Below are 12,431 nucleotides of genomic sequence, written 5' to 3' on the forward strand. Positions count from 1 at the left end.
CTCTGCTGCGGTCTCTCTGTGGTCCCTCAGCTCAGGCTCTGTGACCTATTAGTTACATGCTGGCTCTGCAGACAGAACCACACGAAATGCCCTTAGCTATGGAGGGAAAGGGACAGGAAGAAGAACATGTAATTTTAACATGGCCCATGTACAACTTTGGAATAGTTGCAATGTCTGCCGATAATGCTTTCAGAACACTACCATGCTGCGGAAGATAACAAATGGAAACCAGCGCTTCCTTCATGAAGCTGGAGTTGCTGCTTTATTTGCTGTGCTGTGCCAGCCTGGAAAGAGTGGACATTTGTTCTCCAAAAGGATGCAGCCTATACTAAACAATCTAATCCAGCTTCCCTGCTTTCAGTGGAGCTAGTGAATATCATCTTAAGCAAACGACTTAGAATTAGAGCTTATCATTTTGCCACAGAGGCTCTATAACACTGTTAAGTTACAGACCTTTTTAAAGGTTTGTTTAGTCTAGTAACACAAAACCACAGGCTAGTGGCCTGCCTTCCACCTCCAACTGCATCTCTTATTTAGCTGCATGAAGTCTAATATTGAAAATACGTGAAGTCATATGCTCAAACCATTACAGAAACTAAGTTCAGTAACAGCTCTCTTTCCACACTTTAAGATTTATTTGTGGTTGCAAGGTCTAATTTTTACAGTGTTACCCGCTGAAGGGGAAAAATTCCCGATTATTTTAAGCAAGTAAGATGCACAGAAATGTTCAATAGGTAAATTAAATCCAAGATACGCACAGAAGAGTTAGCAAGAATAATTGCTCTGCAAATTAATATACAGCTTTGTAAATCCATATTTGTATATGGTAGAAGCCCCCAAGAGAAGTCTGTACCGATGCTACAGAACAGATGCAGAAGTCTGTCTCCAGTCCTGCAGAGACACTTTGCTTCCTTTGGGATCAGCTCTCAGAAGTTGCCTTCGCTCCTGTCAATAAACTGTGCACCAGTTGCTGCCATCACTAGGCATCAGCCCACCAGTAATGAGAAGAATCAGGTCAACAAACCACCAGATGCCAAGTCCTCCGAGCGTCAGCAGCTTTCCCACGGCCGTCCCCGTGTGGCCCAGACAGAACCGATCCACTCCAAAGCAACCCAGGAAAAACGAGTAGAGTAAAGTGGTTATAAAATAGTGTCCAGTGTACCTACAAGTGATGCGTTGAGAAGATTGTCAAGCAGGGCCCGCGGACGGGGACGCCAACCCCGCACCCCCAGGTGAGCGTTGCCCGCTGCAGCCCCGATCCTTGCAGCCTGGCTCCCTCCAGCGGGGGCGCCGAGGAAGCGCGGGCGCGGTGAAAGGACGCGGTGCCCGCGGGGGGGGGGGGGGCCGCGGCGCGCCCGGCCGAGGCGGCTCTTACTTGACGCAGGGCCTGCTGCCGCGCAGGAAGCTCCGCGGCTCGGCGCACTCGATGCCGTCCAGCGCCCGGCACTGCACGCGCGTGTGCTCCACGTCGCCGTAGGCCTGGCCGCCGAGCTGCGCGGGGGGCGGCGGCGCCGTGAGGGGCTGCGCGGCGGCGGCGGCGGCGCCCCCCCCCCCCGTACCCACCTTCACGCAGCCGTGGCCCAGCTCCTGCTGCGCCGTGGCGTTCCCGCCGTGGTCCACGGGCTCCTCGCACTCCACGAACTCCTCGGGGCTGCGGGCGGCAGCGAGGCAGCCGGTGAGGCGGCGCCGGTCCCCCCCCCCCCCCCGCCTCCCGTCACCCCCCGGCCCCCGCTCACAGGTAGGTGCAGAGCACCAGCGGCGCCCGCGGGTCGCTGTAGGCCCAGGCGGGGGCGGCGGGCGGCGGCGCGGCCTCGGTGGCGTTGTGCTGGTGGCTCCGCGAGACGCCCTGCAGCAGCAGCAGGTTGGCGAGCAGCAGCGCGGCCTGCCCGCACAGCAGCGCGTAGCTCAGCGGCCAGCCGGGCCGCGGCGCCATGGCGGCCGCCGCCGCTGCTAGGAAACGCCGCGGCCCACCCGCGCCGCCTAGGCCGCGCCGCCGCCGCCGCCCCGCGCGCAGCCAATGGCCGCGCCCGGCCTGCCGCGGGAGGCGGGACGCAGCGGCCCGCGGCCAATCGGAGCGAAGGCACGGTGGCGCAGCCGGGAGGCCAGGCGGAAACGCGCTGTAAGCGAGGAGGCGGTTGGCTGCTAGCTCGGCCGGCTAGCCAATGGGCGAAGACGAGGGGCGGGGCCAGGAAGCAGGGAGGGCTCTGCTGGGGTTTAAAGCGGCCGCGGTCGGCCGGTGGGTCCCGGGGCCGGTCGGTCGCGGTTAGCAGGGCCCGCCGTGAGGGCCCGCCGTGAGGGCCCGCCGTGAGGGCCCGCCGTGAGGGCCCGCCGTGAGGGCCCGCCGTGAGGGCCCGCCGTGAGGGCCCGCCGTGAGGGCCCGCCGTGAGGGCCCGCCGTGAGGGCCCGCCGTGAGGGCCCGCCGTGAGGGCCCGCCGTGAGGGCCCGCCGTGAGGGCCCGCCGTGAGGGCCCGCCGTGAGGGCCCGCCGTGAGGGCCCGCCCCGCCCGGCAGCGGCCTGCTGGTGGCTCCCTCGGGCGAGGCCCAGCGCCCACGGGACCGGCCTGGCCCAGCGCAGAGTCGGTCCCGGTTCCCCGCGCAGGGCCCGCGGACGCGGCTCCCCTCCGGGGGCTCCCGCGCCGCTGCCCTGACGCCGGCCGAGGCCCCCTGCCCGGCTGGGGCGCTGAGGAGGTCTAGATGAGTTTGCTGCCTTGTGTGGTGGAGTTCGGGGCTCTTTTCCTGACCCATAGCAGAAGCAGGTTGGTCGGTTGGGGCGATGGCCAGCTGCCTTGCTAAGCCCCTCTTTAACGATTAAGGGGCTCGCAAGGGGCTTCAGTAATAGCTTCAAGGCCACATAGCGTATGGGGTTGGGGGCAGCAGGTTTAGGTTAGCTTAGTTTCCAGTGCTCAGGAACTTAGACTTTTCATTATTCTGTCTGTGTAAAGCGTCTTTGCAATGAGCATAAAGCCCGTGCTTTAGGGCCTGGTGTTTCAGCGTTTACCATGTTAGTTTCTTGGAGTCTGCTGCGCAGTTCTCTCCCTTAGGTGCCATCCAGTAGCTGCGCTAGGAGCGCTTACAGTGGGTTGGAGCTTTGTAACGGAGGGAAGGAGAAGGCCGCCGCTCAGAGCTGCGAGGAGACAGCCCTGCCCTTTAGAGAACGTGGCGGCCCAGGAACGGGTACGTAGGCACGGCGCCGTGCCCTGTCCGCTGCGGGGCTGCTGCCCTGCCGAGGGGTTGCATGCCCAAAGGGAACCGTCGAAGGTGAGAGCAGGCCGTAGGGAAACCAGCCTGGGCAGTGCGGAGGTCGCAGCCCTGAGAAAGCTCAGGGAGCTCTGCAGCCAAGTGCCGCTTGAAGGCGGCATAGAGCCAGCAAGAGCGAAACTGTGTCTCTGTTCTTTTGAGCTCACCGAAGTGAGAGTTCAGAAGTATTTTGTAAATAAATGGGACTCTACCTCTTCAGCAGACCTCCCATTAATAGCAAAACAGGGAAGGGATTTCAAGAGTTTTCTAGCGCATCTCCCTACTCAGAGACAGAATTAGTCCTGCTTAGGTAGTCAACTAGAAAAATTAATTTAACGTTCAGATGCAAAAATTGCACGTGTCTTGTAATCAAATAACACCTTTTTTTATGAACTCTCACTACCCCTTGTGCAAAGTGGTTGGCATTGGGAAACCCCGTTGCCTAATCTTGGCCCTTTTCTATGCTCAAAGAGCTATAGAGGTCTAACTCTGAGCCAGATGGCACCCAGTGAGTAAGTGAAAAGGACAGTCAACGTGGCTATATAAAGGTAGGGAGTTGGAGACTTGGATCTTACTACTGACTTTCTGAATCTGGACAAGCTGCTGCCTCTTTTCCACTGGGTTCCTCAAGCGGAAAAAAATAAATCTAGTTTAATGGCCCCATAGTGTCTTGAGGTCATCAGATTGAAAATGCCAAGCACAGTTTGAGACAGGTCTGTGGCATTTGTTAATTCCTGCTGGAGGCCAGGCAAAACATGTAACTTGATAACAATGCATTTGGGAAATGGCCATTACTGTTGTTTGTAGGTGCTAATCAGCCAGCAATCACTTGTGTAGCATTAACAAGTGTGTGCTTCAGAAGCCAGCTGGATTCTTGTTGGTGATGTCAGTGAAGTCCTGACTGCATCCAAAATCCTTAATCTGGCATATATACCGTGTTTATAAACAGACTCTGTGAAAATGGAATGTGGAGAGGATGTGGAAGCAACAGGGTTGAGGTTGGAAGGAGAATATGACACGTCTGATGTTGCTATTTAAAAAAAAAAAACTTTGTTATATATTTAGCTGGTTTAGGTTTGAGTCCTTATAACCTGTCAGTCTGGTAAAAACGTGTATTCAGCGTTCACTGGAGAAGGACAGTAATGCTTAGCCCCCTCATGAGGATTTCTGAGAAATCTCTTCTTGCTGATTCTGCAGCTTTGTTACAGGAGAATTGTGGAGGAAAAAAGAAAACAAACCTTACAAACAGCAGTTCTCCGTTTGGGGAATTCATTCCTTATCCTCTCCCCTCCCTGTTTGCTTGAGCACAATATGACTCACTAAACCACAGTGCTGCATTGTGTATCTTCCAGCCTCGCAAAGTCTCAGCAAACTCCATGAGTACCTGATTTATTCCTGATACATTTCACCATACTGCCCCGCATGTTACTTCATCCGTGTGACTTCCTTTAGAAAGCAGTCAAAACATCTTCTAAAGCACGTGAAGGAGACTGACAGTGACGAAAAGGAGGAGATGCCTGTTTTCATAGGCTTTCTTTACCATTGCAGAGTAGATGTAAAGGCCCCAATTATTTGCAGTTCACTACATCTCTGGTCTCACTGTTTCTTCTTTATTGCACCTCTTGGGATATGGGGCTGGCATCTTGTGGTCCCGCCAGCTACCGTAGGCAAAAGACTTGAGTCCCTGTTCTGTCAAAGGATGTTGGAATGCTTGTTTTTGGAAAACACTAAATTCCCCCTGCCTTCCCTAGATGGCAGAGGTCCTGTCCAACATCTGCCACATAAGCTTGGTTTTAGCACAAGGTACTACTTTGCCCTAGGTGTCAGTAGTGGTTGCATCTTTTTGTCTCACCAGCCCATCATCTTCAGCAGGTCTGGCTGTGAAATCACATGGATTACTCTTGTAGTACCAATTTCTTGTGGAAATGAGATGTCCAACATGCATATTTGGTTTCTACATACGTACATTTTTTCTTAATAAATTTACCACTTTGAGATATTTCCTGTTTCTGCTTTCCATAGCTATTTAAGAGAGTATCAGTCATATTCAAGTCTTCAAAGAGATGAAACATCCTGATTTTAATATCCAGTAATCTCCAGTGCTCTGGTGCGCAGTGAATTTTCTCATTTGGTCTTATTCTAGTCATAAAGTCTGTGCTGAAGACAACTAGTTGTATGAACTCCTAGTGCTTGCCTTTGAGATTTCATTTGTGATTTAAGACATCACGATAGTTCCAGGATTTTGTTGATTTGTTTCACCTGGTTCTTTCCTAAGAACATCTGCCATATCTGAGTGATAGCAGCTTTATATGGATCTGCTTATATGGGAATTTCAGGTGTATTTCAACTGATAATCAGATGAGCAATACTGCAGAGTGTTTGCTTCCAAAATTGGCAGGTTCACGTTTGACCCAAAATGTATATTCAGAAGGTGTATCAGGTTTACTGGCTTGTTTCTGGTTTATTTTTGGAGTTTGAGGCTTTGACGTGTGTTGTCTTAAATTCCTTTTACTCCACAGCTGGAACAGTGCTGGTGAGTGGCAGGAGAGGTAAAAGGAGCTGGATATGGCTCTTGCTAAATGTGAATTTCATGCCCCTCAGGCAGGAACCACTTATTCCTTGCATGATTCATGTTTAAGCATTATTTGTACACTGCACAAAGATATCCATGTTTGATCCATGGCATTAGCATAATCCATTGGAAGCCTTATCCATCTTGGGTAACACCTAGCTTCTGGGAGTTATGTGTAACTTTCATATAGGTTGAAGACAAACTCTATCCCACATAAAGTTGTTTCTAACATCAGACAGGAATACCATCGTATGTCTCACCTGCAATGTTATGTAATTTAGTGTGTCCGCTTCCTATATAGCTTTATGGTTTGCTCCATTAGGGTAGGTAAAAAAAAACCGCTCGTAAGATGGAACTGTTTCCCCCTTCCAACAGGAACAAAGTTATGTAGTTGCTGGAGTCTGGGAGGAAACCTGATTAGCAGGTCATCTTCCTATAGCTCCTGGAAAAATGGATGTAGAGTTTTGGAACGCCCTGGGGCGAATGACCGTTTCCTCTTCAATTATTCACCAAAGTGATAGCAATGAAAAATTCTTATATCTATTCAGAAAACAGATGGGCAAGGAGAAGGAGAAGACTTGTGCCACTTGCTTAGCCTGCCATGTGCTTATTAATGGCTTTTTCTATAAAATGTGCATTCAAAAGCAATTTCTAAAACATAGTAGGTGTCAATCAGACCCCTGTGTATGAGAACTTGGGTGTACATGAATGTTTCTTGCTAACAGCCCTCAAAGGGCACTAATGTTTAGTCGTCTGTTGTTTGCATTTGTGCTGATTAGATGTATGTGGCCTTTGGCATAAGTCTGGTTCTTTATCTGCAGTGAGATACTTTCACTGAATTGGTTTTGTTCAACACCAGCAGCCTATTAGGAAAAAGAGTGCAGATGTTCCAAAAAAAAAAAAAAAACACAAAAACACACCACCACAAACCCATAGTGTACTACAGTCAAAAACCAGAAAAGGTTATCAGTAAAACTTGATTTTCTTTATAAAGGCTCTTGTACTCTGCATATCACTGTAGCATGAGAGTGCTTTTCAATAACCTATTAAGTAACATGACTAATATGTCACATGTTGTTTATTTTGTCTGCTCCCAGAGGATGACATTTGTTCTCCATGTACTGTTTTGGAAAGGTGTTTAATATGTTGCTATATGTTTATTAGAGGCAGGTCAAAGCAACGTGTATGACACCTAGAGCGGAAGGTGGTAAAGTTTGAGATGATCTTTCATTCCGGAAGGAGTTTATTTCTCTATTACTCACCTGTATCCTGTGATGCTACACAGTGGAGTGTTAATGTGAAGTTGCGTCTGCAGATGCTTCAAATTTGTAAAGCAGTTTTTGGAAGGAAAGGCCAGGAGAATATTTCGTCTCTGGTCTGTGCTGATACCAATTCTTCTCAGCAATTTTTTTCCTTAGGACTTGGAACGACAGGAACAGTAAAGCATCCTTTATTTCACAGTTGATTTTTCCTCTAAAACACTAGCGGCAAATCTTAGACCTAGATTCTTGCCAGCGTTTCTCACGTGAGGATGTACTGTTCAGATATTTCTCCTGAAATAACAGGGCTGTTGCTGAACTGTGGTGTTACTCCATGTGGTTGCAGTAAGCCCCAGCTTAACAGCCATCGCATGGGACTCTACTCTATTAAATTTCTCAGGTGTGGTCAGGGATGGTTGGTGTTAGACTGAAGTTCCTGCGGCGTTGCCATTGCTGTGGGTGGCAACCTGTGACTCTTGCTGATGTTCTGCATCTCCCACTGAAAACTCGCTCGTGTAAGCGTTTCTGAGCATCTTCTAGCCTGGGAGTTGCACAACTTCTTGTAGGGCTGTCCTTTAGTAAGTGTTTAGTCAGAACCCAAAGTTGCTGCAGTTGTTCTTGGCGTGTATGAGTGTCTTCAAGTAGGCAGCTTCATCTAGCACGACTTTGAGAATCGGTGTAAAATATTAGCATCTCCTCGTGCAGACTTTGTGATTGTTACCCAGCTGTTCAAGTGAGACACGCATCTTTTACATGTTGATGTTGTGCATAATTGTCCTTTTCCCCAGCCCTTCATATTTCTTGAGGAATTTTTCTTGCGATCTGATTTGCAAGGTGATGGGCAGAGCTGTTTTCACAGGCAGCCTTTCTGAAGTTGTTGTATCCCTGCAGGTGCAGGATCGGAGCCGGGTGCCGTTCGGGACCCGTCTTTGCGCACCCTCCAGCTCCGTGGGTCTGCGGCCCTGATGGGAGCCTTGGCCGTGGCAGCCACGCTGCTATCCTGAAACACCTGCTTTCACGGGATCGAGACAAAGTGCTGCCGGCTGCTGCTGAAATAAGGTGAGAACGTAACCTAACGCCTCGGGGGGGGGGGGCAACAAAAAGTGGGGGACAGCAAACAAAAATAACCCGTAACGCCTCTGCTGGGTGTCTCCTAAAGCACGACGACCTGCAGGGTAAAAATGGCAGGTTTTTCCGAAGCAGACGTCGCCGCGGAGGTGGCTGTGCCGCTCGGGGGGAGCCGGGCGGCGGCGGCGGCCCCTTGTCCGTGGTGCTGCCGGGTCGGGCCGGGCCGGGCGGCTGCGCTGCGCTGCGCTGCGGGGGCGGCTCGGCGGCGGCGGCGGCGGCGGCTCCGCCCCGGGGCGGGGGGCGGCGCGGCCCGGCCGCGCAGGCTCCGGCTCCATAAGCCCGCGGGCCGGAGCCGAGCCAGGCGCCCGAGGCAGCGGCGATGCGGAGCCGGAGCCGGAGCGCCATGGCCTGGGCGGCGGGCGGCTGCCTCTGCCTGCTGCTGCTGGCGGCGCCGGGCCGGCCGCAGGGCCCCCAGCAGCGCCGGCCGGGTGAGTGCGGCCGGGCCGGGCCGGGCCGGGCCGACGGGACCCCCCGCCTCCTCGGGGCGGCGCGGCCGGGCCCTGCGGCCTCGGGGAGCCCCTGCCCGGTCCTGCCCCATGGCCGAGGGGGCCCCTGGGGCCCGCTGATGGGTGGGGGGACCCCCCTGCCCTGCCCTGCCCTGCCCGGTCCTGCCCCATGGCCGTGGGGCCCGCTGATGGGTGGGGGGACCCCCCTGCCCGATCCTGCCCCGTCCTGCCCCATGGCCGTGGGGGCCCGCTGATGGGTGGGGGGACCCCCCTGCTCTTCCCCATGGCCGTGGGGGCCCCCTGGGGCCAGCTAATGGGTGTGGGGACCCCCCTGCCCTGCCCCACAGCAGTGAGGGCCCCTGGGGCCAGCTAATGGGTGTGGGGACCCCCCTGCTCTTCCCCATGGCCGTGAGGGCCCCTGGGGCCTGCTGATGGGTGTGGGGACCCCCTTGCCCTTCCCCTCCCCAGGGCTGCGAGGGCACGTCCTGGTCCCTGGGGCTGGCAGGCAGGGTCCGGGTCCCCCCCCTTCCCTTCCCCAGGGCAGCGGTGCGGGTCCAGCCTGGGGTCCCGGCCTCACCCCCTGCGACGTGTAGGCTCTGGGGACGGGCAGGCTCTCCCCCTGTCAGGGCAGCCGCGCCGATGCTGCCCGTGCCGCCGTGGCCCGGGCGGTCACATCCTGCGCATGCCGAGGGCCCGAGGAGGTGCGGAGCGCCGGGCGTCGAGGCCCTGTCCCTGACAGGGGCCCCTGCGTTCGAGTTTTACACAAAGGGAAGGTGTTCCCTTCCTGCGTGTGCGCCAGAAGGACCCCTGGCCGTGGCAGCACACCGAGGGGAGCGCTATGTCTGCTCGCCATCGAGTCTTGGCCTAGCATGTGCTGGACTTCTGGCTTTGGGAGTGCTTTTCATGGGCGACCCTGCTCATCCCAGGTAGCCTCTGTGTGCTCCGGGCCAGGAGGCGTTCGGTACCCAGGACACTGCATACCTCCTGGCATGGGGGCCACGGGTGCCTAAAAATCACAGAACAGGAGAGTGCTGTGTGTGGTGACGCAGCCTGTGTCCTACCCAGAAGGTTCTCTGCAAAATTCTTCCCGCAAAAACTTGCATGTAGTCAAAAGTGCTGTGAAGGGACCTAGAGGACAGTAGGCCCTTTTGTCTTAAGAAGCCTGAAATCTGAGGAAAGCATCTCAGACCAGTGAACCTGACAAGCTCTGGCAGAGATCCAGTTCCACCTGCACTCATTTGCAGGTATCTGGTGAATACCATCTCTTTGCTTTCCAGCAGTCCTGTGGCAGGTTAGGTAGCGCTGTTCTTGCAGATGCTCTTCCAGACTTTCTTCTGTATTGATTGCCACCTGCATAGTAGAACCTGGGTTCAGGTGGGCAGACTTCTGCATACAGATATCCCAAAACTTTAGGGGTGAGCAGATTCTGGGTATAAACACGTAATTTCCATGTACCCTCTTATCTTCCCCCTCTCTTTTTAGGTAGCCTTACTCTTCATTCCGGGTATGGCAGGATACCCTGGCAAAAGCAGGCTATCATCTGCAGTGAAACAGCCAGACGTTAGTGGGGACTGCTCTTTGTGAAGGAGAGCAGAGGTTGGCAAGAACTCAATTGCAACACAGTATAACAACTAATGAGAATGAATTGACACCCTATTTTGTTTGTAGGGTTTTATGATGCTGAAGCTGATGTTATATATACATGATAGGCTGAAAGGTCTCATTTGTCATTGTTTCCTTTCTACTGAAAGGATGCCACATACTTTGTTAAACTTGTGTGTTTATCATTAATGGAGAGTTTTATAGTTGGAACTTCTTAATTCTTTTTGAAGAGTCTTTTCTAAAACTGATATTCGTGCCTCGTGCTGAGAAACAGCGCTCTTGTGATTACCTCACCCCGAGTGATTCTGTGCTGTGAGTTTTTTTGCCTTTCACTTGACATATTGTTACTGGCGGTTGTAAGCTGCGTGCCAGACAAAGGCTGAGTTGAGAGCTCACTGGCTCGCTGTGGAGGTAGAACGGCATGTTGGAAACTGCTTTGCCAGAGCTCTGAGGAGCAAAGTCTTGAGTGATCCATCTTCTGGATATTGAATATCTTCGAATAGAATGGTCAGTATTTTGAGGGCTGAGATTTTAGTTCCTCCCTAAGGAACCTACAGGTTGATGTAGGTGCTAACGGCTGATGGGCAATGTTTCTCTTTGCCTTTGGAAGTTTGTCTCAGCTAATAATGCCAAATCATTGATGAAAGATGATAAACCTTCTTTGTCTCAGATTTGAAAGTGAACAAGAGGGGAGAAGCAAGTCACCTGTTTCAGTTGATCCAGACTCACCAACTTCTTGGTCTGGGAATGTAACTACTTTGGACACTCCCCAATAAATAGGCATATGAGACGGAAACTGGGGTGTTACCGGAAACGACTAATTGAAAATTACAGAAAGAACATATCATATAATGATGCACAGCCTTGGGAGATGTGTGTTTGTTGTAGTTTTTTTTTTCTTCCTATTTGTGTCTGTAGAAGAGCTCAGTGTTTGGCTATATGAATTCATAGAGAAACGATCTGGCATCAATTTGGCAGGGACTAGTTTTTTTACTACTTGATTTCTTCTCTGATACTTGGTATGTTGTATGCAAATCAGGATGTTGTAGCCATGCTTTACCAGTTTTTAAAGGAATTTTTAAAATGTCTAAGCACTTTGGTTTGAATTTTCTAGGGAGATGCAATATTTGGTTAAGATAATTCTTTTGTGCCGCTCGTGAAAAACACAGCCCTGCCTCACCCGTATTTCAACAAATCTGGGACAATCATTCAGCAGAGTAAAGAGAGTTTTTTGTGGTTATTTCCTGTGTGTGAAGAATAAAAGGAGGAAAGAAATTTTAGTGTAGTCTCTCATAGTGCTTTGTTTTGGGGGAAAGGAAATTTGAAACATGACTTGGTAGTTTTTGCCTCTCTCAATTGTTTCTCATTTCTCAAGCTGAAACTTAGAAAAAAGACAAAAACAGTTTATTTGCTCAACTCCACGGAGTTCTGTGATTGAACTTGTATTGAGTGGTTTGCTTTGGTCACCAAACTGAAAGATCGTGACACCTCCAAGAAAGCAGCTTTCCCATGAACCTCCACCATATGAAGTGAGTTGACATCTGCACGACTGACTAGATCTAGAGGAAATGAGTGGGCTCTATATGCAAGGAGCTCCTCTTAAAAGCAACATGGTCCAGATTGTGGCTGTTCAGATGAAAGGGCAGGGTTTCCTGGGCCATTGACATCGGAAGAATGCTGTCCAGGGTGAGATTAATAATCTTGCACCAGAGGAGGATAGTGTGGCTTTGGTCTGTTTCTCCTTGTAAAATTACGTTCAGGGATGGAAAGGATGTTAGTGATAATACCAGAGAACAAGAGCGACGGTCCTTTTTGTGGAACAAGAGCATAGTTGGTGTGTTCCAGGCAAATTAGGATATGGCTTTAGAAAGGGAAGAAGGAATGGTAAGAGTCTAGACAGGAAACACAGCATACGTCAGGATTTCAGCAGGAGAGAGGTAAGCATGTTCTAGCAATCATTGCTGTAGAGAAGCTCAATTTCCTCTTTCACCCCCCTCGCTCCCAGTAAAGTCCTAAGAGGAATTAGAGTAAGGTTTCTTGCCAGTTTTAATGTTAAACAAGTATTCCTGGTGAGTAATAAATCAAGTATGAATTTGCTTCTGTTGCCATGATAGTTGGTCACCTTTTCCTACCTTTTAAAAAGACACTGTGACACAAGGAGACCCACGTGGTCTGAAGATTCAGAGCA

At 51.7% G+C, this 12,431-nt stretch overlaps 2 protein-coding genes across 2 annotated transcripts in view; one reads left to right on the forward strand and one right to left on the reverse strand.

Annotated features, from left to right (window-relative positions):
- Nucleotides 1-612: 612 nt before the first annotated feature.
- Nucleotides 613-2,006, reverse strand: TM2D2 (TM2 domain containing 2). Its single transcript, XM_068920855.1, has 4 exons — nt 1,737-2,006; nt 1,564-1,651; nt 1,376-1,491; nt 613-1,162 (listed from the first exon to the last, which is right to left on the reverse strand). Exons 1-4 carry the CDS (start codon nt 1,931-1,933, stop codon nt 949-951), a joined length of 615 nt encoding a protein of 204 aa, XP_068776956.1. The 5' UTR covers nt 1,934-2,006; the 3' UTR covers nt 613-948.
- Nucleotides 2,007-8,456: 6,450 nt separating this feature from the next.
- The window catches only part of ADAM9 (ADAM metallopeptidase domain 9), a 46,016-nt gene continuing 42,041 nt past the window's right edge, over nt 8,457-12,431 (forward strand). Inside the window, exon 1 of the mRNA XM_068920537.1 lies at nt 8,457-8,623. Within this exon, the coding sequence (XP_068776638.1) occupies nt 8,515-8,623 (109 nt within the window). The 5' untranslated portion in view covers nt 8,457-8,514. The remainder of the gene's footprint in view (nt 8,624-12,431) is intronic.

Source organism: Struthio camelus, chromosome 27 (genome assembly GCF_040807025.1).
Source record: "Struthio camelus isolate bStrCam1 chromosome 27, bStrCam1.hap1, whole genome shotgun sequence".
Taxonomy (NCBI): domain Eukaryota; kingdom Metazoa; phylum Chordata; class Aves; order Struthioniformes; family Struthionidae; genus Struthio; species Struthio camelus.

Excerpts from the sequence above, each read along its gene's own strand:
- TM2D2 (XM_068920855.1), bottom strand. The coding sequence starts at position 1,933 with ATGGCGCCGCGGCCCGGCTGGCCGCTGAGCTACGCGCTGCTGTGCGGG. Across the intron at positions 1,652-1,736 it reads CTGGTGCTCTGCACCTACCT|CCCCGAGGAGTTCGTGGAGT; the intron begins GTGAGCGGGGGC and ends TGCCGCCCGCAG. Across the intron at positions 1,163-1,375 it reads GGCAGCAGGCCCTGCGTCAA|GTACACTGGACACTATTTTA; the intron begins GTAAGAGCCGCC and ends CATCACTTGTAG.